General features: G+C 37.0%; 2 protein-coding genes and 1 long non-coding RNA gene across 4 annotated transcripts; 1 reads left to right on the top strand and 2 right to left on the bottom strand.

Annotated features, from left to right (window-relative positions):
• Positions 1-1,036: 1,036 nt before the first annotated feature.
• LOC119524708 (olfactory receptor 2T11) lies at positions 1,037-1,996 on the bottom strand. Its single transcript, XM_037823382.1, has one exon. The coding sequence runs from the start codon at positions 1,994-1,996 to the stop codon at positions 1,037-1,039; it is 960 nt and encodes a 319-aa protein (XP_037679310.1).
• Positions 1,997-6,040: 4,044 nt separating this feature from the next.
• Positions 6,041-21,761, top strand: LOC119524712. 2 transcript variants are annotated; one of them, XR_005214868.1, is made up of 6 exons: positions 6,041-6,061; positions 6,942-7,035; positions 8,206-8,581; positions 9,609-9,751; positions 21,166-21,249; positions 21,585-21,761. It is a non-coding gene; the product is annotated as an uncharacterized LOC119524712 (long non-coding RNA). The 2 variants fall into 2 exon arrangements; XR_005214867.1 differs by lacking the exons at positions 21,166-21,249; positions 21,585-21,761 and having other exon boundaries at positions 9,609-11,196.
• Positions 21,762-21,896: 135 nt separating this feature from the next.
• LOC119524703 (olfactory receptor 14A16-like) lies at positions 21,897-22,829 on the bottom strand. The gene has a single exon (XM_037823374.1). The coding sequence runs from the start codon at positions 22,827-22,829 to the stop codon at positions 21,897-21,899; it is 933 nt and encodes a 310-aa protein (XP_037679302.1).
• Between the last annotated feature and the right edge of the window lie 2,830 nt (positions 22,830-25,659).

Raw genomic sequence — 25,659 nt, 5'->3', positions numbered from 1 at the left:
CCTATCAATGAGATAAATCCTTTTGGGTATTAAACAAAATCTGGCTCTACTACACACATTCTCCCAGCTGTCTTCATTTTCCTTTTATCTTTGAAGCCTCCCGAATTGTTTCCTGTGACCACCCTTGCTATCTACTTTATTCTCCACATGATAGGCATAGTAATCTTTTTTAAAGTAACGTTTAAAAGAACATAAATCTCATCATGTCAAACCTTTACTGAAAACCCTCCAATGGCTTCATATCTTATTCAGAACAAAACCCAAAGTGCCTCCAAGTTCTGTAGTGGGATCTCACAGAGCTGGAAAATGTAAAGTTCTTTGCCATGATGGGTTCTTGCTTCATCAAGCCTAGTAGGCTGCTGTTATAGGAACATAGAAGTTGGCTCTGTGGTTCTCTCTTATACTAAATATTATATAGTCTATTCTTTTTCAATAGATATGCAATCCTCGGTCATTAATACATTCACAGTCAAGTTAATATAATTCACCCAATATATATTATTTCTTAAATTTTGACAGTACTCAGCACAGGAGATGAAAAGATGATCATAGAGCTTACAGTCTGTTTAGTGCAATTACAATAACAAAAAACTTGATTGAAACTTGTGTGATTAATATTTTTCTTGCCACATGAGGACTGGTATTGCTATACTATACTGTTACAAAAGTGATCAGAGATTTTTGAACCAAATATTTGGTAGCTTTGGAAGGTTTTTTGTTTCTTTTGTTTAGAGTAAAAGTTGCTGGGAACTCCAATATCTGCCCCCTAAGAGAATACAAGAAACAAGAAGAGATGAAACCTTTAATTTATTATTAATGAATACATTTTGATAGGCAAAAGTATCTGCATAGGTACGGAAATATCATCCCCCTCCCAGGAACAAAAATCTATACAGATTGAACCTTTATAGTTGCCAACAATTAATACTCTTTGATAGCTGATCAAATATTCTATGATGAACCAGGACATACATGGGAGGTTCTTTGGGAAAATACCAGTGATGGAAGACCTCTCCATTACTTGGATGGAAAACCTCTAAGCATCACTTGTTGCCACTTTCTGGGCAGATGAGCATCTTGTTAATATCTTTTTATATGCCCCCATGACATCCTTGTTTCTGAGGCTGTAGATGAGAGGATTCAGCATGGGTGTGACGATGGTATAGAAGGCTGACACGACCTTGTCCTGCTCAGGGGTGTGGAAAGACTGGGGCAGAACATAAGTGTAGAAGGCAGCTCCATAGAAAATGCTGACTACAGTCAAGTGAGAGGAACATGTGGTAAAGGCCTTTTTCCGACCTTCAGCAGAGCACATGCGGTGGACAGTGAACAAGATGAGAGAGTAGGATATTGAGATGATAGAAATGGGAATGAGCAACATGAGAACACAGCAGATGTACATCAGTGTTTCATACAAGGATGTGTCTGCACAGGCAAGTCTGAGAACTGCAGGGATCTCACAGAAAAAATGGTTGATGTTGCGGGAGCTACAGTAGGGAACATTCATGGTGATGGGGGTGAGCAGAAAACCATCGAGAGAGCCGCCAAACCAGGCACCGGTAGCCAGCAGAAGACACACCTTGCGGTTCATCAAGACTGGGTACCTAAGAGGGTTACAGACAGCCACATAGCGGTCATATGCCATGAGGCCCAGAAGAAAGAACTCTGAGCCAATCATGGTCAAGTAGAGGAAGATCTGGATGCCACAGGCCACAAAGGAAATGGTCTTCTCCTTAGACACCATGTCAACCAGGAGCTTTGGGACAGTGGTGCAGATGAAAAGGGTGTCCATGATGGACAACTGGCTGAGCAGGAAGTACATGGGGGCGTGGAGGCAGGAGTCCACCTGAATCAAAAATATCATGACCAAATTTGCAGTTATAGCCACCAAGAAAATAGCAAGGATAACTGTAAAGACAATGCCTGTTGCCCTGTTGTTCTCCAGAAGCCCCAGCAGGATAAAGCCTGAGGGTGAAGTTCTGTTCTTCATTGCCATTTACTAGGACAGATCCAGGGAAGGAAGCCCCAGAGACAAAGAAGGGAAGGGCAAGATAGCACATTCAATATGGTAGAAACATATGATGGAGATACCACCTCTGAGTGTACTGGTCAGCATGAAATTTTCCAGAGCGGAAACCTGGAGAAAAACAAACAGAGCCACAAATAGTCACATCATAAAACAGGGATGGTGGCTCTCATTTTCCCTTTGGTGAAAAACACTTTTTTTATATTGTGTTCATTCTATTATTGTAGTTACGGTAATTGCATAATACATTTAGAATTTGCTAGAAAAGGAGTAGGGTTTTTCACATATATATTCCCTGTTCATTTTGTATTTATGATGTCAAGAAAGTTGGCCAACTAATAGGAGAGCTAAATTAATACTGGCAGAAGAAAAGGTTCATTGACTGATTTACTGATTGATTGAATGACTAAGGATGAGCGTAATGAGTAACCTAAGTAATGGAAGATTAGGACATTTGCTAGGGCTTCAGAATATTCCCTGTCTTTCTATTTGGTGGTTCTTAAATCTGGGTCTCTTCAATTTGTTTGCACTACTTTGTTATCCTCCTAGCAGATATTTCTTCTAATAGTTTCTTTATTTTCTAACTCATCCTCAATAGAGCTACCAGTATTGAATTCATTAAACAGCAAATCTATTATGGCACTAAGTTGAGTCTCTGCTTTGATTGTATTGCTTACCATTGCCACTGTAAGTTTGTGGAAGAGGAGGGCATGGTAAAAATAAAACCATGGCATCTTGAAGACATCTCACCAAGAAACATGCAGGAGGAAGTAGTTAAGCATGATTCCTGCCAATTTTTTCCTATGCTTTGAGGCCAAATTTAACCACAGGATTTAGAAATTGTAGTACATATGTGTGTGTGTGTGTGTGTGTGTGTGTGTGTGTGTGTGTGTGTATGTATGATGTGAATATATATAAGCATATTGCAGCAACAATATACCATTTAGAAAGGAATTTACATCCCTAACTCATACTAGATGAATTAAAATTTAAGTGTTAAAAACTAGAGTAAAAGATCCATAGCAATAATAAAGCCTTTCTCAGTAGTAGTAGCTTAATGTGTTGAGTATCTAACACTCATCACTAAAAACTAGAGTCCAAATCAAGGGTACAGCCTAGATGCACATGACAGTTTTCTTATTTTTGCCATTCCTAGGACAACTGCCAAGTACCATAAGCCCTTCAATACAGGGTTTTTCAGATTTAGCAAATAAGAATACTGGATGCCCAGTTAAATTTGACTTTAAAAAGAACATGATTTTTTCATAAAAGTATGTCCCATGCAATATTTATTATCTACTTTCTGTAAAGAATTATTTGCTGTTTTTCTGAAATTCAAATTTATCTGTTCATCTTTTACCACAAATAGTAAATGACCAGTAGAAGCAACAAAATATAATCAATAAATTCTAATATCTACAATTTAATTGATGCAATAACAAACAACATCAAACTTAAATTGCCTCACTCCACATTTCCCTCTGATTGATACATTCCAGTTATTCTAAATATACATCCAGTCTACTGTCTAGTTTGTTAGCCTCCCATATATATACCCTGTGGACAAAAATCTACAGTCAGACAGCAGTTGGTTTTAGCTTATCTGGCCTCATCTCTATCCACTTCTGTTCCATTCAGTTTCCAAAAAACACTTGAGGCTGTTCCCTAAAAACACATTTCATAGCTAATTTAAAATCCATTCACATAACAGAGAGTCACGTTATTGTAGTCTCCCCACACTTCCTAATGAAGCTAGTTCATACTAAGGGAGAGGGACAATCATCCCCTTGTCACATCAAATTTATTCAGACACTTCACTCAAAAAGTGTAAAATCATTTCAATTACACATTTCTATGTTTCTTACCACCTCCATGGCTAGTAGTAATATGCTTTTACCCATCATTACATTTCACTTGGGTTATTCCAGAAACTTCCCCCACAATCCCCGTGCCTTCTGCCTTATAACCTGTCAGTCTAAGTCTTAACACAACATTCAAAGTAGACTACAGAATCTTAGGTCAGACCATGGCAAACTCTGTTCCAAATCCTGCAATGGTGGCTTCATATCCCAGTGTAAGGCCCATCTAGTTTTACTCCTTCACCCCATGAAATCATCCCCTGCCCCATCCTGCCCACTTGCCCCCATGCTGCAGCTCGAGCAGACTCCTCACTGGTCCTCTGCACCCTGAGCCTCTGCCTCTGCTGCTCCCTCTGTCTAGAGTCTCCTCCCCACATCTGTGCAGGGTCGTCCCTTGCATCCTTCAGGTGCTGGCTGAACAGTCACCTTCTCAGAGGCACCTGTTCTGTACATTCATTTAAAATAGCAACCTCAGAACAGTTTACCTCATGGTTTTAGATTTTTTCAAATTTCTGAACATGATCTAATGTATACACAGTATATATGATTTGTCACCTGCTCACAGTGAGCAAGGATTTTATCTGTTGTATATACTGTGTGTTCCCACCATCTGAAAGAATGCCTGGCACATAGTAAATATTTGTTGAATAAGTAAATTAAAGAGAATTGAATAAATGCAGGTTATTAATATGCAAATGGTTTAATTTTTATACTGTTTAAGAGGATACACTCCTGGTAGAAACCCTTTAAAATACCTTCAGGTATGTTCTGTGAAATATGATTAAAGGACATAAATTTTTAAAAATGCCAGTCCTTTGTGTTTATCTTAGATCCAAATAAATTTGCCATAAAATAAGGTCCACTTAAGTTTTATAATAAAAAACTTAATTCTCACAAGCAGAAATAATCAAAGGTTTCTAATTTCAAACAGCAATACAAGTTGTGCATATAAATCAGAGAGGTTTTATAGCTCCATATTTAAGACCATTATTCATTGAAACAAACTCAATACAATTTCTTGAACAGAATACCAAAAAATCAGTGTAATTTACAGTAAACAAGGGATTCATTACTTCCTCTCTCTTCTGAATATGCCTTTACTAGGATAGTTCTGCATTCAGTTAGGTCCCAATTATTTTGTAAAAGATAAATGTAGCTTAAAATATTATTGTCTATTCAGAGATTTTACTGTAAATGTTAATTCATGTTTATATTAACAAATAAAACAAAGACAGCCATTATACATGGTTTGCTTAGCAGCAAGTATTCCTATTAGAAAAAAAATTGTGTCATATAAAAGTCATAGGCTTATTATGTTCTGATTTTATTAAATGTAATATGAGATGGGTTTAGTTTAGTGTTAAATGAAATGAACTCTGTTAGGCACAATAATGGTCCCTCAAAGATATACATGTTCTAATCCCTGGAACCAATGAACATATTCTTGGACAAATGGCATTCGCTGATGTGATTAAGTTAAAGATTTTGAAGTGAGGAGTTTATTCCAGATTATCTGGATACCCCAACATGATTACACTGACCCATAGTAGGTACAGAGGGAAGCAAGAGAGCGAGAAAAGGAAATGTGATGATGGAGCAGATATTGAAGTGATGTGATTGCTGGTGTGGGACCATGAGCCAAGGGGTGTGGGCAGCTCTAGAAGCTGGAGGAGGCAAGGAATGCCTTCTCCCAAAAATCCTCCACAAGGAACACAGTCTTGTAGATATCTTGATTTGCATTCAGTGACACCCATTTTGGACTTCTGACCTTTAAAGCACTAACATAATAAGTCTGTGTTGGTTAAGCCACTAAAATTTAGGTAATTTGCTGGGAAGCATTAGGAAACTAATATACTAATAAATGTTAGTTTTTAAATGTAATTGAAATAAGTTGCTAATAATAAATCAGGCAGCACTCAGGCAGTGCTTATTGTGCACCTTCAACATGCTCCAATACTCTGTATAGTCACTCTTCAGAGCACCTCTATCATCATTTACAGTTGGGGATATTGAGGCACAGAGAGATGGGGTGGGGTGGGTTGAGACCAGGCTCAAGGAATCTGACTTTGTTGTTGGTGCTTTCAGCCACTGGGTTCACCTGCCCCCTGAAGAAATGATGCCTCTTTAAACATCAATTAACGTTTCAATCAGCTGAGGCAAGTTAAAGGAATATGAGGTATGAAGCCATGATCAAACTCCAGAAAAATTTGCATTTCTGATCAAAAGTTCACAAATTAATGAAGTAACAAAATAAAGTTAGTTATTTCCAGAACCCAAAATACATCCTAACGTTTGCCAAACATCACATGCCTGCAGGAGCCTGTCTTCATATTGAGGTCGAGGGAAAAAGTCCCCTCACTAGATTTACCCTCAAAAGGACTCTACAAACACATGTACCACATCTCTGAGCAAGCAACAAGGCCAGACTCACAAATCTCTGCTGAATGTGCCACATCCACTGCCAAGAGCAACTTGCCTGTTACCACTAAACAGGTATAATAATGTCCCACCCCATGTGCATGTCTCAGTCCCTCACCCAGCACTTCCATCACACAAAGATCCCACTCCTTTCTGGGGATCTGATGCTTGAAACAGGTACTCCTTAATGTGTGGTAAAGGGAAGTGGCAAGTGTCATTTAAGAATAAATGGTCCCTGAGGACAAAACTATTATTTACAAGTGAGTGAAAAATAGCAACAGTGATGTCTCAAAAAACTGCCCAGATGTGTGAACCCAATTGACATCCTTGTGGAATAAAATGAAATGTTCCTAGAACAATCCCATCTCTCATGCACAAAACTAAACTTGAAGAGTTAAATTATTATTATGTTTTGGTTTGCATAATTGCCATTCTTTAGTATATTTTACTAGATACACATGCTCCCATATAGTGGATGGAATCAACTGTTTAAAATAGTATTTTAAAACAGGCAAATAAAATAAAATAAAATAAAATAATTTAATAATAAAACTCTAGCCTGATTTACTGTTCTTGTGTTTATGTTTAATTTTGTCACTGAAATCCACTATACCACTCTTAAATATGTCTCCCTACAGATGGTGGTGCTTAGAGTTTAGAGCTGAAAATCCTTACTCTGAATCTAAGACATTGTTTAACAACAATGAACAATATGAACAACAGACATGTTTGGTATGTTTACTTCCCACTTGAACTGGACCTGATTCTATAGGGTTAGTAGAAGTCATTGGACAATTAAAAGCATCCTAGGCTTCCTTTTTTCTCCACTAGATGGCATCTGCTAGAACTTCCTGGATGAATCCATAGAAATAACTCCCTCTACTTCCTACAGGGGATCTGTCACAATCGCTGCAATGTAGGTATCAGGTTCAACTAACTCACGGGCTGTGACATGTGATGAAATGTGAAGGCATTTGTCCAATTGCATTCATCTGGGCACATTATATGGCCAAAAGCAGAGGGCTGAAACCTAAGTTTAACTTGAACATTTATTCTTCTCTATAGCACAAGAATACTAAAGCCTCTTCAAAAGGCTTCATACTAGAGAGAATTAGTCACTCTTCTGCAAAAGCCACAGTGTAGAAATGGGTTTTGGCCAATCTTACTCAACTTGAGCCTCTAGTTGATACCTGGTTGAATCAACATTGAGTATTTAGGGATGTCTCCCATGAATAACTGGTGGAAATGGAAATGGACATCACTTTTCTTTTAGAGAAAACCAAGACAATATTGCAAGCCTTAAAAAATGAGTGCAAGCTTCCATTCCTATAAAAATATGGTATGTAAAGAATCGGATGAATGGGCAATTTTAATCTGTAAAATTTATTCCTATTGACATTGTTTATAATGGTTAGTAAACTGAGGTGTCCTAAGCATCTGCTAATTGGAGACAAGATAAATAATTAGTTTTAAATAAAAATAGAATTCCAAGATGGCTTTGAAAAATAAGGGGTTATATATCCATTAGCATTTGATGACAGTTTCATTGTACTCTTGGGTGAAAAAGTTATACATTTTAACCTCCTCATTGTTAATTTAACCTATACAAATGTGCATATAATTATAAAGTTAATAAAAGTTTTCACTATCAGTGGGATTGCAAGTGGCTTTCATTTGTTCTGACTGTATTTTCTCTCTTTATACAGTTATTATGGGTTACATATATAAAATACTTTAATTTAAAATTGAATGATAAGCCATCTATTAAAAATGGGGGCATTAAATACATATAATTTTCTGTATCTCAGTATTTCAACTTTGGATGTTGACTGGGCTGGAAAAATTTACACTAGGAACCCCATTAAGGATTTACACTCAAACAAATATTCCGGACTCTTCTAGGCAGGATCCTCCTGTGCAGGTTGCCAGGTTTCTGTGACAAGAACACTCCCTATTGCCTGTATCTGCACCTGTGTCCAGAGAATTCACCCAATTCCTCTACAGACTGTGAGCCACATTCCACAAAACGTCCACCTGAAATATGTGTTTCTGTTCTTAAAATATGGACTTTGGTCATTGTGTATTCAATTTTAAGGTGCTCGCTGATCTACGCTCAAAATAATTCAAGAAGTGTGAAGTAAAATAGAAACAAACAAAGAAACAAACTAAGGCAATAGAAATGTGGAATAATTCTTCAGCAAGGAGAAGAGAAATGCATAAGAAAGAATGCCCCCAAATGGTGGAGACTTGTTCCTTGGAATAAAGCAAGGCTTCAAGGGTAAATCTTCCAGTTTTCTACAGTATTTCCTACTCTAAGTTATCATTTAACCCTTTGCTGCTGGGGTAGTTCAGTTTGTTAAGTGCACAGAATCTGGTCATTAACTGCCTGGGGACTGCCTGTTATCAGTCACAAAACACTGTGCACCTCACTTTTCAAGTTCTTCATTTTGTAATGGGCATAACTCTCCCTTCTGCAGAATCATTGTAAAGGTTAAATGGAGTAATCTATGAAAGTCTCTTATAACAGTACCTGAAACTTGTTGATGTTATTGAATTGTTGGCTATAATTTTTGAGATCTCTCTTTTACAAAAAAAAATATGTCCCCATTTTTGGTAACAATGGGAGGAAAACAGCCTCCAGGATGGAAGAACTGAATTAACTTCTGAATTCAAAACTGACCAGTATGTAACACTGTATTTTCACCATCTTCAGTCCTTACCTAGCATTCCCAGCACATAGAGCAGGCATGATAGGAAATATTATATGACAAGTTTAAGAAAGCATCCATTGCCCCTCAACACACATGCAAAAAACTTGAGAATTGGTCCAGTTCTCCATATTTACAATGAAAGCCCTAATATGTGCACAATATATTTAATAATCTTTTTTAAAAAAAAATACTTGAAAAAGATGTTTACAATCTTCAAAAGTTCCCTTCAAATAAGAATTAACTGGTTTTTTGTATTTAGCCTTGCCTTGGGTCAAAATACTATTACTCTACGTCTGTTGGAAGTATAGTCTGGAAGGGCAATCAGGTAACTGCTTCTACTCTGCCTTCATTAGTTCCCAGACAGATGAGGCCCAGAGATGTGGTTTTAACTATATTCAAACAGGTTTCCTGTTAGTGCCTCTCTAAGTTTGTTGGATAATCCATTAAAATTCCTTGCCATTTCAGTTAAGCCCTTTGGAAATTCAGGGAATGAACAATTTTAATAATGTCAGCAGACATGTGCAAAACCAGCTTTGTTCTCACATTGAAATTTTCAGTCAATATGGAAAAAAGCATCTTTCTTTTCCCCACTAGCATGATCACATGCCTACATATGGAACTTACCTCCTGCTTGCAAAGTAGAAAGAATATCCAAGATGACTCTATCAAAAGCCAATGATGTTTCTTCTCACAAGACAACATTTTACCATACTTAAGTAGAAATTGGGGAAGAATTGGTGAGTTTGGAAATAATTTAGGTACTGTTCTTTTGTTGCCAACTCTCCCTTGACATGGAATTCTGTGTGAGCTTGTAAAATTCAGTTAATTTCTTTGACCTCCAGATTCTAACACAACTCTTCAACCTTGGAAAACTATGCAGGAAAAATAAAAACAAAAAAGAATTTTTAAAAATTTAATGAAATTTTACTTCCTAGTGCTAAAACCTTCTAAAATGAAATGTCTTTTTCAATTATTCAACTAATGATTATTGAGGATACATTTGTTTCAGGAAGATTTCTAGTTTCTGGGGATGCAACAGAAAACTATGTAAAGATCTCTGTCTTTGCTTCTGTGATGAATAACTTCTGATGAATTAAGCCTAAAAGGCTAAGAAAAATAAAATAAATATGGATTAATCTTAGTTGATTCTACAGGCATTTATTTTACACATATATTTTAGCAAATTGTACAAATCTAAGGAATATAGTGGAGAAAGAAACATTTAAAATTTGCCTCAACTTTGAGGATCTGGGGTTTTGAAAGGAGGCACTTACAGGGATGTTTGGTAAATGTGTGGCAAGGTCAAGATAAACTTTCAGGTTTACAATGATTTAATCTCAAGACAATCACAGCTGAAAACTATTTCCAAACCTCTTCTGGTTTTAGTTAGTTATATATTTGTGAATTAGTGTGTTATTTTAGCTGAATAACCTGCCAATGTCATGAAATCATCTAGTATTGCATTTGCCCTGCCTTGTCTAAAGAATTCCTTTCTAGAGTCAGGAACTGATGTTTCACACATTTTGTTCTCACATTGTTTACAGACCTGTTAGGAGGACTTGACTTCATTCAAAGTCAACAGAGGTCTGCAATCTCTTCTCCACACTAAATAATACTCTTAACTGTATTTCCTTTTTGTTTGAAACCTTCCTAAATATTCGGTAAAACATTTACTAAAATGTTTAGTATGTAGGCTTTATGCAAACCACTATAAAAATTTTTTATCTTGTTAGGAAATAATGTGTAGAAGCAAAGCTCAGTTAATATAAGGCTATATCCCGCACCTGAAAAATGACCCCACCAGGGTTGTCTGCTGCCCCTGATAATGGGTCATCAGGTCCTTGGTGGACCTGCCAGGCTGGTGTCCTACAGGAGATGAACACAGGCTTTATAAGCATTTGCTCCCTGAGGGACATTTTTCCCCAGGTCATTATTAGCCTTAACAACCTGGCAGCTGCACACTGTGCAGCATCCTTCCAGCCTGTGGAAATTTTCTATCAATTAACAGCAACACCATGGTTTGGCACCAAAATATTGGATGAGGTTTCAGAAGATGTGGTTCTGAGGTTCCTATCTTCTGTTACTTGGGAGAGGCAATAATTTGCTTTGACTATCCCTGCTTCCAACTCCCATGGAGGAGGTTGCTCAATATGTTGTACAACTTTGTAAGGATCAGAATCAAAGCCAGATAAGGCAGTTCAATGTGCCATGAAAATTGGGGACAGTTTTCTCTTTATCTCTTCCCCCAAATCTAGAACAGTTTTTTACTTGTTATGGGTATATCATCAATGTTTATCATTTTATTATAATTTAGAATTGGCATCCCCAAGTTGATATTTCATATTATTTTAAATAAAGAGCAAAATATGGTGACTGTAAATTTTCATTTATGAGAAGTAGGTCCAGAAGACTGGGGGAAAATCCATGATTACTCTCCTCTAGAGTGGGGCATGTCCTATGTTTAAGGGGGAGTTGAACCCATTATATATATGATGTGACTTTTTAATTTTAAATTATATTGATATTGCATATACATAGATATTTCTTTTTAGTTTCTAGTGTATTAGAATAGCCAGAAGTTATTAAGCTGTAATCTAGTAGCCCTGATCTTTGATAGTGATTGTACAGCTATAGAGAAAAAGAAAAGAAAAAGTCAGCTGCCCGTGTTTGTATGAATCTACTTTTGGATGTTTTATTCTGTTCCACTCATCTATATATCTATCTTTGACAATATTACATTGTTTTAGTTAGCCTACCTTTATTGTTAGTCTTAAATTAGGTAGAGTACAATACTAGGGGTCAGTAACAACAGTGGAGAAGCTGTCAGGGATGTTTGGGGTCTTCTTTTTATCTTTTTATTTCTTTTTCTGGAATAATGCAAAGTTCCAAAATTGATCATGGTAATGAATGCACAACTATGTGATGACACTGTGAACCACTGATTGTATACTTCAGATGGATTCTATGGTGTGAATGTGTCTCAATAAAATTACATTAAAAAGATATAGTGATTTTAACACGAGGGAGGCGGTGCAAGATGGCAGACTGGTGAGCTGTATGTTTTAGTTACTCCTCCAGGGAAGTAGGTAGAAAGCCAGGAACTGCGTGGACTGGACACCACAGAGCAATCTGACTTTGGGCATACTTCATACAACACTCATGAAAACATGGAACTGCTGAGATCAGCGAAATCTGTAAGTTTTTGCGGCCAGGGGAACCGCGCCCCTCCCTGCCAGGCTCAGTCCCATGGGAGGAGGGGCTGTCAGGTCTGGGAAGGAGAAGGGAGAACTGCAGTGGCAGCCCTTATCGGAAACTCATTCTACTGATCCAAACTCCAACCATAGATAGACTGAGACCAGACACCAGAGAATCTGAGAGCAGCCAGCCCAGCAGAGAGGAGACAGGCATAGAAAAACACAGCACGATAAACTCCAAAATAAAAGCGGAGGATTTTTGGAGTTCTGGTGAACATAGAAAGGTGAAGGGCAGAGCTCAGGCCCGAGCTCAGGCCTTGAGGTGCATATGCAAATCCCGAAGAAAAGCTGATCTCTCTGCCCTGTGGACCTTTCCTTAATGGCCCTGGTTGCTTTGTCTCTTAGCATTTCAATAACCCATTAGATCTCTGAGGAGGGCCCTTTTTTTTTTTTTTAATCCTTTTTTCTTTTCCTAAAACAATTACTCTAAGAAGCCCAATACAGAAAGCTTCAAAGACCTGCAATTTGGGCAGTTCAAGTCAAGAGCAGAACTAGGAGAGCTCTGAGACAAAACGCAATAATCCAGTGGCTGAGAAAATTCACTAAACACCACAACTTCCCAAGAAAAGGGGGGTGTCCGCTCACAGCCATCATCCTGGTGGACAGGAACACTCCTGCCCATCGCCAGCCCCATAGCCCAGAACTGCCCCAGAAAACCCAGTGTGACGGAAGTGCTTCAAATAACAGGCACACACCACAAAACTGGGCGTGGACATTAGCCTTCCCTGCAACCTCAGCTGATTGTCCCAGAGTTGGGAAGGTAGAGCAGTGTGAATTAACAAAGCCCCATTCAGCCATCATTTCAGCAGACTGGGAGCCTCCCTACAAAGCCCAGCAGCCCAGAACTGCCCTGGGGGGACGGCACTCACCTGTGACATAGCACAGTCATCCCTCAACAGAGGACCAGGGGGTGCACGGCCTGGAAGAGGGGCCCACTTGCAAGTCTCAGGAGCCATACGCCAATACCAAGGACTTGTGGGTTAGTGGCAGAGACAAACTGTGGCAGGACTGAACTGAAGGATTAGACTACTGCAGCAGCCTTAAAACTCTAGGATCACCAGGGAGATTTGATTGTTAGAGCCACACCCCCCTCCCTGACTGCCCAGAAACACGCCCCATATACAGGGCAGGCAACACCAACTACACATGCAAGCTTGGTACACCCAATTGGACCCACCAGACTCACTCCCCCACTCACCAAAAAGGCTAAGCAGCGGAGAACTGGCTTGTGGAGAAACAGGTGGCTCGTGGACGCCACCTTGCTGGTTAGTTAGAGAAAGTGTACTCCATGAAGCTGTAGATCTGATAAATTAGAGATAAGGACTTCAATTGGGTCTACAAATCCTAAAAGAACCCCTATCAAGTTCAGCAAATGCCACGAGGCCAAAAACAACAGAAATTATAAAGCATATGAAAAAACCAGACGATATGGATAACCCAAGCCAAGCACCCAATCAAAAGATCAGAAGAGACAACAGCACCTAGAGCAGCTACCTCAAAGAACTAAAGATGAACAATGAGACCATAGTATGGGAGACAAAGGAAATCAAGAAGACCCTAGAAGAGCATAAAGAAGACATTGCAAGACTAATTAAAAATGGATGATCTTATGGAATTAAAGAAACTGTTGACCAAATTAAAAAACATTCTGGACACTCATAGTACAAGACTAGAGGAAGTTGAACAACGAATCAGTGACCTGGAAGATGACAAAAATGGAAAATGAAAGCATAAAAGAAAGAATGGGGAAAAAATTGAAAAAATCGAATGGACCTCAGGGATATGATAGATAATATGAAACATCCAAATATAAGACTCATTGGTGTCCCAGAAGGGGAAGAAAAGGGTAAAGGTCTAGGAAGAGTATTCAAGAAATTGTTGGGGAAAAATTCCCAAATCTTCTAAACAACATAAATACACAAATCGTAAATGTTTAGGCGAACCCCAAATAGAATAAATCCAAATAAACACCACTCCGAGACATATACTGATCACACTGTCAAACACAGAAGAGAAGGAGCAAGTTCTGAAAGCAGCAAGAGAAAAGCAATTCACCACATACAAAGGAAACAGCATAAGACTAAGTAGTGACTACACAGCAGCCACCATCGAGGAGAGAAGGCAGTGGCACGATATATTTAAAATTCTGAGTGAGAAAAATCTCCAGCCAAGAATACTTTATCCAGCAAAGCTCTCCTTCAAATTTGAGGGAGAGCTTAAATTTTTCACAGACAAACAAATGCTGAGAGAATTTGCTAACAAGAGACCTGCCCTACTGGAGATACTAAAGGGAGCCCGACAGACAGAGAAACAAAGAAAGGACAGAGAGACTTGGAGAAAGGTTCAGTACTAAAGAGATTCGGTATGGGTACAATAAAGGATATTAATAGACAGAGGGGAAAAATATGACAAACATAAACCAAAGGATAAGATGGCTGATTCAAGAAATGCCTTCACGGTTATAACGTTGAATGTAAATGACTAAACTCCCCAATTAAAAGATATAGATTCGCAGAATGGATCAAAAAAAATGAACCATCAATATGTTGCATACAAGAGACTCATCTTAGACACAGGGACACAAAGAAACTGAAAGTGAAAGGATGGAAAAAAATATTTCATGCAAGCTACAGCCAAAAGAAAGCAGGTGTAACAATATTAATCTCAGATAAAATAGACTTCAAATGCAGGGATGTTTTGAGAGACAAAGAAGGCCACTACATACTAATAAAAGGGGCAATTCAGCAAGAAGAAATAACAATCGTAAATGTCTATGCATCCAATGAAGGTGCCACAAAATACATGAGAGAAACACTGGCAAAACTAAAGGAAGCAATTGATGTTTCCACAATAATTGTGGGAGACTTCAACACATCACTCTCTCCTATAGATAGATCAACCAGACAGAAGACCAATAAGAAAATTGAAAACCTAAACAATCTGATAAATGAATTAGATTTAACAGACATATACAGGACATTACATCCCAAATCACCAGGATACACATACTTTTCTAGTGCTCATGGAACTTTCTCCAGAATAGATCATATGCTGGGACATAAAAGAAGCCTCAATAAATTTAAAAAGATTGAAATTATTCAAAGCACATTCTCTGACCACAATGGAATACAATTAGAAGTCAATAACCATCAGAGACTTAGAAAATTCACAAATACCTGGAGGTTAAACAACACCACTCTAAACAATCAGTGGGTTAAAGAAGAAATAGCAAGAGAAATTGCTAAATATATAGAGACGAATGAAAATGAGAACACAACATACCAAACCTATGGGATGCAGCAAAAAACAGTGCTAAGGGGGGAAATTTATAGCACTAAACGCATATATGAAAAGGAAGAAAGAGCCAAAATCAAAGAACTAATGGATCAAACTGAAGAAGCTAGAAATGAACAGCAACCAAATCCTAAACCAAGTAGAAGAAAAGAAATAAAACAGGATTAAAACAGAAATAAATGACATAGAGAACAAAAAACAATAGAGAGGATAAATATCACCAAAAGTTGGTTCTTTGAGAGATCAACAAGATTGACAGAGCCCCTAGCTAGACTGACAAAATCAAAAAGAGAGAGACCCATAGTAAACAAAATAATGAATGAAAAAGGTGACATAACTGCAGATCCTGAAGAAATTAAAAAAATTATAAGAGGATACTATGAACAACTGTAAGGCAACAAACTGGATAATGCAGAGGAAATGGACAATTTCCTGGAAACATATGAACAACCTAGACTGACCAAAGAAGAAATAGAAGACCTCACCCCAACCCATCAACAAGCAAGAGATCCAATCAGTCATCAAAAATCTTCCCACAAATAAATGCCAGGGCCAGATGGCTTCACAGGGGAATCTACAAACTTTCCAGAAAGAACTGACAACAATCTTACTCAAACTCTTTCAAACATTGAAGAAAATGGAACACTACCTAACTCATTCTATGAAGCTAACATCAATCTAATACCAAAACCAGGCAAAGATGCTACAAAAAAGGAAAACTACCGGCCAATCTCCCTAATGAATATAGATGCAGAAATCCTCAACAAATACTTGCAAATCAAATCCAAAGACACATTAAAAAATCATACACCATGACCAAGTGGGGTTCATTCCAGGCATGCAAGGATGGTTCAACATAAGAAAATAATAATGTATTACAACACATTAACAAGTCAAAAGGGAAAAATCAGTTGATCATCTCAATAGAATGCTGAAAAAGCATTTGACAAAATCCAACATCCCTTTTTGATAAAAACACTTCAAAAGGTAGGAATTGAAGGAAACTTCCTCAACATGATAAAGAGCATATATGAAAAACCCACAGCCAGCATAGTACTCAATGGTGAGAGAATGAAAGCCTTCCCTCTCAGATCAGGAACAAGACAAGGATGCCCGCTGTCACCACTGTTATTCAACATTGTGCTGGAAGTGCTAGCCAGGGCAATCCAGCAAGACAAAGAAATAAAAGGCATCCAAATTGGAAAAGAAGAAGTAAAACTGTCATTGTTTGCAGATAATATGATCTTATATCTAGAAAACCCTGAGAAATCGACAATACAGCTACTAGAGCTAATAAACAAATTTAGCAAAGTAGCGGGATACAAGGTTAATGCACATAAGTCAGTAATGTTTCTATATGCTAGAAATGAACAAACTGAAGAGACACTCAAGAAAAAGATACCATTTTCAATAGCAACTAAAAAAATCAAGTACCTAGGAATAAACTTAACCAAAGATGTAAAAGACCTATACAAAGAAACTACATAACTCTACTAAAAGAATAGAAGGGGACCTTAAAAGATGGAAAAATATTCCATGTTCATGGATAGGAAGACTAAATGTCATTAAGATGTCAATTCTACCCAAACTCATCTACAGATTCAATGCAATCCCAATCAAAATTCCAACAACCTACTTTGCAGACTTGGAAAAGCTAGTTATCAAATTTATTTGGAAAGGGAAGATGCCTCGAATTGCTAAAGACACTCTAAAAAAGAAAAACGAAGTGGGAGGACTTACACTCCCTGACTTTGAAGCTTATTATAAAGCCACAGTTGCCAAAACAGCATGGTACTGGCACAAAGATAGACATATAGATCAATGGAATCGAATTGAGAATTCGGAGATAGACCCTCAGATCTATGGCCGACTGATCTTTGATAAGGCCCCCAAAGTCACTGAACTGAGTCATAATGGTCTTTTCAACAATTGGGGCTGGGAGAGTTGGATATCCATATCCAAAACAATGAAAGAGGACCTCTACCTCACCCCCTACACAAAAATTAACTCAAAATGGACCAAAGATCTCAATATAAAAGAAAGTACCATTAAACTCCTAGAAGATATTGTAGGAAAACATCTTCAAGACCTTGTATTAGTCGGCCACTTCCTAGACTTTACACCCAAAGCACAAGCAACAAAAGAGAAAATAGATAAATGGGAACTCCTCAAGCTTAGAAGTTTCTGCACCTCAAAGGAATTTCTCAAAAAGGTAAAGAGGCAGCCAACTCAATGGGAAAAAATTTTTGGAAACCATGTATCTGACAAAAGACTGATATCTTGCATATATAAAGAAATCCTACAACTCAATGACAATAGCACAGTCAGCCCAATTATAAAATGGGCAAAAGATATGAAAAGACAGTTCTCTGAAGAGGAAATACAAATGGCCAAGAAACACATGAAAAAATGTTCAGCTTCACTAGTTATTAGAGAGATGCAAATTAAGACCACAATGAGATACCATTTGACACCGGTTAGAATGGCTGCCATTAAACAAACAGGAAACTACAAATGCTGGAGGGGATGTGGAGAAATTGGAACTCTTATTCATTGTTGGTGGGACTGTATAATGGTTCAGCCACTCTGGAAGTCAGTCTGGCAATTCCTTAGAAAACTAGATATAGAGTTACCATTCGATCCAGCGATTGCACTTCTCGGTATATACCCGGAAGATCAGAAAGCAGTGACACGAACAGATATCTGCACGCCAATGTTCATAGCAGCATTATTCGCAATTGCCAAGAGATGGAAACAACCCAAATGTCCTTCAACAGATGAGTGGATAAATAAAATGTGGTATATACACACGATGGAATACTATGCGGCAGTAAGAAGGAACGATCTCGTGAAACATATGACAACATGGATGAACCTTGAAGACATAATGCTGAGCAAAATAAGCCAGGCACAAAAAGAGAAATATTATATGCTACCACTAATGTGAACTTTGAAAAATGTAAAACAAATGGCTTATAATGTAGAATGTAGGGGAACTAGCAATAGAGAGCAATTAAGGAAGGGGGAATAATAATCCAAGAAGAACAGATAAGCGATTTAAGGTTCTGGGGATGCCCAGGAATGACTATGGTCTGTTAATTTCTGATGGATATAGTAGGAGCAAGTTCACAGAAATGTTTCTATATCAGGTAACTTTCTTGGGGTAAAGTAGGAACATGTTGGATGTTAAGCAGTTATCTTAGGTTAGTTGTCTTTTTCTTACTCCCTTGTTATGGTCTCTTTGAAATGTTCTTTTATTGTATGTTTGTTTTCTTTTTAACTTTTTTTTTCATACAGTTGATTTAAAAAAGAAGGGAAAGTTAAAAAAAAAAAAAAAAAGAAAAACAAGGAAAAAAAAAGATGTAGTGCCCCCTTGAGGAGCCTGTGGAGAATGCAGGGGTATTTGCCTACCCCACCTCCATGGTTGCTAACATGACCACAGACATAGGGGACTGGTGGTTTGATGGGTTGAGCCCTCTACCACAGGTTTTACCCTTGGGAAGACGGTTGCTGCAAAGGAGAGGCTAGGCCTCCCTATGGTTGTGCCTAAGAGCCTCCTCCCAAATGCCTCTTTGTTGCTCAGATGTGGCCCTGTCTCTCTAGCTAAGCCAACTTAAAAGGTGAAATCACTGCCCTCCCCCCTACATGGGATCAGACACCCAGGGGAGTGAATCTCCCTGGCAACGTGGAATACGACTCCCGGGGAGGAATGTAGACCTGGCATCGTGGGACAGAGAACATCTTCTTGACCAAAAGGGGGATGTGAAAGGAAATGAAATAAGCTTCAGTGGCAGAGAGATTCCAAAAGGAGCCGAGAGGTCACTCTGGTGGGCACTCTTATGCACACTTTAGACAACCCTTTTTAGGTTCTAAAGAATTGGGGTAGCTGGTGGTGGATACCTGAAACTATCAAACTACTACCCAGAACCCATGAATCTCGAAGACAGTTGTATAAAAATGTAGCTTATGAGGGGTGACAATGGGATTGGGAAAGCCATAAGGACCACACTCCACTTTGTCTAGTTTATGGATGGATGAGTAGAAAAATAGGGGAAGGAAACAAACAGACAAAGGTACCCAGTGTTCTTTTTTACTTCAATTGCTCTTTTTCACTCTAATTATTATTCTTGTTATTTTTGTGTGTGTGCTAATGAAGGTGCCAGGGATTGATTTGGGTGATGAATGTACCACTATGTAATGGTACTGTAAACAATCGAAAGTACGATTTGTTTTGTATGACTGCGTGGTATGTGAATATATCTCAATAAAATGAAGATTAAAAAAAAAAAACAAAAAAAACAAAAAAAAAGATGATAACGTAATTTCCTCACATAAAAATTAACATATGAAAATATTTCCTTAGACCATTAATTCATGGAAATTAAAGCTTTATGAGATAATAGATATAGACAGATGCAAAGTTAGTAGAATGCTTTGGTTCTCCCCAAAGATACTGTCCAGCCTTAAGTGTCATACAACCCTCTTTCTTGAGTGATTACTGCTTATTGACAAATGGAGAAGACTAGCTGACTAAAACCATAGATTAGGAGACATTTTGCTGGTTTGAATTTCATCAGTAAGAATGAAACCCTGTCTTCCTTTCTGGAGAACTTGGTCACTTCGATGCAGAGAATGAGCGTCAATCTTATCCCCTGGGGCAGATAAGGGATTTCTGTTCAGATATTCATATCTTTTCTTAACTTTGCTTTTTCCAGGAAACAAGGACCCAGGTCATTATTTTGACCAGACCTAATGTCTACCCACTTAGATACAGCCTGACTTAGCTTTGAGTCTATCAAACATCACTTCTTTTTACTTTATCTAAATTCCACCATTACCTAAATCCTATAACTCTCTTCCTATTTTGGTGAGATGCCCAACTGATCTTCTGTGTGCCATCTCCTTGTGTAATGGGTTCCTACCCCTTATTTTCTCAGACTTCCTGTGGGTGATATCAGGTTTGGCAAAGACAATATATGTATAAAATAAGTAAAACATTGACATAAGATTTTATTAGGGAATAATTAATGGTTTTTACAAGTAAACAAAAGCAAATCATTTAAAAACATGAATAAATGTAAACTGATCAAAGTAATTGTTCCTAAATTTGTAAAATACCCCATAGAACAGAATAATACCAAATGAGATTCTGAGAAATCTTTGCATTATACATAAGAAACAGTAGTCTAGAATTAAGAATTGATGAATGTCTACTAAACATAAAAATATGAATGTACCAACTGAAATATGGGCAAAGCATATGAAAGGTGAATTTATAGATGAGAAATAGTGAATTGTATATCTATTATCTGTTTATCAATCTCACTACATAGAGGTTCATCTTAATTAGAAATCTGAGAAGATAAAAGTTAGTAGTTTATCAAATTGCCTTTTTTATTTTAGTATTCAAAGGGGTGCATATTTTAAAAAATATTCTGAATATATTAAATACTCAAGTGGAACTGAAAAAAAATATGTAATACACTTTTATCCACTACTCTTAGGAATGAAAATCAGTATATATACCTACAAGAACAATTTGACCATATTATAGAACTGAAAATGGTGAATATCATTAACCAACATTATTTCCTTTTGCACAGGAAGAACAGTGAAAAATATTCATTATAATTATTTGAAGTTTGCAAAAGGGGAACAGTTGGAAACCATATGATGTCCATCATGGGGTGACTATAACATGCATAGATCTCAAACACATATTTCTGAATGAAAGTTAGAATTGCAGAAATATACCTATGTAATGAATCCTTTTGTTTAAATTTAAAACACACACTTATAAGAGGAAAATCATAGCTTCCATGATTAAACTTTTTATTGTTATTTTTTCTTTCTTTTTTGTTTGTTTTAGAGTAATGAGAATGCTCTAAAATTGTGGTGATGAATTTACAATTCTGTGTTTTCACTAAGAGCCATTGATTGTACACTTTGAATCAATTGTATGGAGTGTGAATATATGTCCATAAAACTTCTTTAAAAAAAAACTTTCTATGTTCACAAATAGATTGTGGTGATGAATGCATAACTATGTGATAGTACTGTGAACAGTGGATTGTACACCATAGATGACTGCATGGTATGTTAATATATTTCAATAAAACTGAATTTAATTAAAAAAGTTTGTATTGCCTAAGACCCATTGATTTGGAGAAATTCTATTTTATTTTAGATTAAAGAAATGTTAAGCATGAAATCCACATGCCTATATAAGCGTAAATGTTCAAGTCTTTTTTAAACAACAGAAAGCCTGTTATCATTAATCAAATTGGCCTCTTGCTTCTCTGAACTGAATAAAGTATCTGTGCTGTTGTTGTTGTCATTTAAAGACAGATTTTCTCAGAAGTCTCCAGAAGGCGGCCTTCATGTCCCTGTTCTTCAGGCTATAGATGATGGGGTTCAGGGTGGGTGGCACAATGCTGTAGAAGACAGACACTAGTAGATCCCAAACAGAAGAGGACTCTGACATTGGCTTTAGGGAAGCAATGGACCCTGTACTGAGGAAAACAGTGACAACCACGAGGTGAGGAAAACAGGTGGAGAAGGCTTTTGACCTGCCTTCCACCAATGGGATCCTCAGTACCGTGGAAAAGATTTGTATATAGGAAATTATGATGGAAATAAAACACATGAAAGCCAAGGACACTGTGACAATTATAGCTCCAATCTCAGCAAGGTTCTTCTCTGAGCAAGAGAGTTTGAGTAATGAGGGAATCTCACAGAAGAACTGATGGACAACATTCAACCCACAAAATGGTAACGAGAAGGTCACAGCTGTGTTCAAGAACCCAGAGATAACCCCACTGAGCCATGATGCAGCCACCATCTGTTCACAAGATGCTCTTCTCATGATGGCCTGATAATAGAGGGGGCAGCAAATGGCTACATACCGGTCATAGGACATCACTGTCAGCAAGGCCAGCTCTGCACAAGCAAACAAAACAACCAAAAAGGCCTGTGCTACACACCCCATGAAAGATATGGAACTGTTTTGGGTCAGGGATTGAATGATGGCCTTGGGAACTGTGACAGAGATGAAACAAAGGTCTAGCAATGATAGGGTTCTCAGAAAGAAGTACATGGGGCTGTGGAGGCTGTGGTCCAAGATGGTAAGTGTAATGATGAGAAGGTTGCCAATCAGACCTGCCAGGTACATGATAAAGAACAGCAAAGCATAGAGGATTTGCTGCTCCCAGATATCAGAAAATCCCATGAGGATGAATTCAGTCACCAGCTTGGTGGAATTGGCCATGACATTATTCTCCATAAGCTGGGAAAAAAGAAAGGCTTTATGAGATTCTTTGTATACAACTAAATATTGTAGCATCTCATAGCTTGAAACTTGCTTATTTCTGTTGAATTTCATAAATCAAAATTGCTGTATGAACACAAATTAACCAATCTCTTAGTTTTCCAATTTTAATTATGCTTGTTTGTAAACTGCCAAGAGTTTGTAACAAAGTGGGAGAATAATCATCTCCCTGACAAAATAACATCTTCAAAATATGGGACCACCTGTGTGTTACATCTTCTGAACCACAGAGGCAAAAAATTATTAGGGTTACAATTATCTCAGCTCCTGTAAGGATTTGACATAACTATTACCATTTTAGATACATAGATTAATTCAAAACACGCAATGGAGTTCTTTTGACATTAGGGCTCAATTCTGTCTCTGAAACTAGAGAGGAAGTCTGATAACCTGAATCATTTTGACAAGTAGATGAAACACATAGACCCTCTCAGGTTTTTTAAATCCATACAATACTCAGGATTACCAAAGAATTCATTAATATATAATAATATTCTATCCAGGGACACCCTTCCTAAAAGGGATCTTGGTACCTCAGCTTATAGACCCATTAGATTCTAAACAGATATGCCCTTTCACAGAGAAGCTGAGAAAGCATTTACTCATTTACATCCTACAGATAACTTCCTTGGAGTATACTAATGTGTATTTCTTGAAGAAAAATTTTGTGCTCAAATAAACTTGGTAACTACTGGACTTAATAAAAATAGTAAATTTTTCTAGTTTAAATATAATTTTCCTTTTGTCTAAGTGAGGGAGTAATTTGGATAGTAGACATTTTGATTACCTAAATGGGAAATCTAAAGAGAGAACTAGCAGCCATTAAGATCAATGTCCTGAAATTAGATTACTTTTTTTCTTGGTTAATTTTTGTCTCTTTCACTTAGATAGGTGAGCTGTAAAAGATATGTAACCTTTCCATTCATCATTATTATTATCTGAAAAGGTGGGATGCAAAGTCTTATGCTCACTTCTGCACACACAAGAATACATTAATGTTAGTTATAAAAAGTATTGTTATTTTCTCAAAGTTTGCATGTGGCCTTCTTTAAAAAAATGTGTACAACATTATCAGAAACATAGTTTTAAAAATGCTAAAGCAGAAAATGTCTAGGCAAATATGTGGACAAGAAGACAAAGTTCTAAATTGGGAATTTTGGTAATGTGCATCTGCTTGCTTCTCTGGCAGAAACTGTAACCAAAAGTATGCTAGTTTATAGTTTGGGGATGATTAAAATCCATCCTCACCCCCAAATCTCTGAACTATCTCTACCAGTATCACTACTGATTCACTTGCACAACAGTTTTAATTTTAGTCCATCCTCCTTCTCCAAAGAATTTTTTCATATGTCTGTAGCCAATCCTCTACCTCAGACAACAGGAGCTTTCTTAGTTCCCTTGGATATGACACATGGATTATCTCTTCTGTAAGGAGAATAATAAAAACAGATGACATGATTTGCTTACAATAGTCCCGATACTATTCTAAGCACTACAGGTGCACCACTTCAATTAATATTCAAAACTCTCCTAAGAATCAGGTACAAGTATTATGTCAGTTTTACAGAGGAAGAAGATATTTACAGATGGTTAGTCAGTTTGCCCAGAATCAGGGAATAAGTGAATGATGGTGTTGGAGTGTGCTGTTCATTCTGTTCCAAAGCCTGCTATTCACACATTTCACTATTCAGTTGCTTGGGATGGGTGAATTTTGCTGAAAAGTCATCTCTCTGGGACCATACATCACAAGAGAAATATCAAAGACATGGGAAGTTTTCAGCAAATAATTGTAAACAGTCAAATAAATTATGGCTTACCTGATCTCTGAAAGGGATAACAACTAATATAAAACTCAAAGATATAACTGATCAAACTTCTTAATCTGGGACAAAAAAATAAGATGGAATCCAGCTCAGAAAATAGCGCTCAGAAAAGAAATGAAAAAAGTGCAAAATATTACTTAAATAAAACAACATTGGGATGTGGAAATAATTCACTAAACATCACCAAAGTCACTCAGGTATGTGTTTAGATGGGTTTAAGGAACTCCAACAAAAGGAGCTGAGGAAAAAAAAGAAAAAAAAATATCTGAGAGAAGAAAATAGGTCTGTTTGTTAGTAATATTTAATGAAGGAAAGTTACAAATTTTCTCTAGTAATGTTCTAACAAGACAAGGTTAGAAAATCCTCAGGCATTAAAATCAGGGTTTTTCAGTACCCATTCAATCTAAAAGAAAAAAAAATTGTTATTTATGAAGGATGGCTGTTTAATCCCTATATTTTTTGGTAAATATTGATGTATATGACTTATTTTTAATGTAGGAAAAAAAATAATCTTGTAAATTACAATAAATTAGAAATTAAAGATTATGTATTTGATATTTAAATAATATATAATTTTAGGTGGACAGAAAAGGAGATGAAAATATAACTAAGAAAGTTTTGTCTCTAATCCCTCATAGCAAAATAAATAGATTTGAAATATGTAAATAAAAAGTCAAATACTCTTTTTAAACCATTTATTTCATAATACAGTTGTTTAAGCATAGAGATAAAGATTAGTAACTGATTTACAAACTGTGTTAATTCTTTTGTTTTAGCTTAAATTGATTCTTGTCCCATTTTCCTGTTAAACATTTGTATATAAAATGAATTCTAGCATTCAGAATTTCTTCTTTATGACCACCTTACTTCCTCTCACAATTTTTTCTTTTCTTTCCAACGTTCTTTCTCTTAATCTTTTTTCTCTGAAATTACACAAGTATATAGAC

This window comes from Choloepus didactylus (assembly GCF_015220235.1).
Source record: "Choloepus didactylus isolate mChoDid1 chromosome 11 unlocalized genomic scaffold, mChoDid1.pri SUPER_11_unloc4, whole genome shotgun sequence".
Taxonomy (NCBI): Eukaryota; Metazoa; Chordata; class Mammalia; order Pilosa; family Megalonychidae; genus Choloepus; species Choloepus didactylus.
This window is presented reverse-complemented; position numbering and strand designations above follow the sequence as displayed.

Coding starts and splice junctions, on each gene's coding strand:
- LOC119524708 (XM_037823382.1), bottom strand. CDS start 1,996: ATGGCAATGAAGAACAGAACTTCACCCTCAGGCTTTATCCTGCTGGGG.
- LOC119524703 (XM_037823374.1), bottom strand. CDS start 22,829: ATGGCCAATTCCACCAAGCTGGTGACTGAATTCATCCTCATGGGATTT.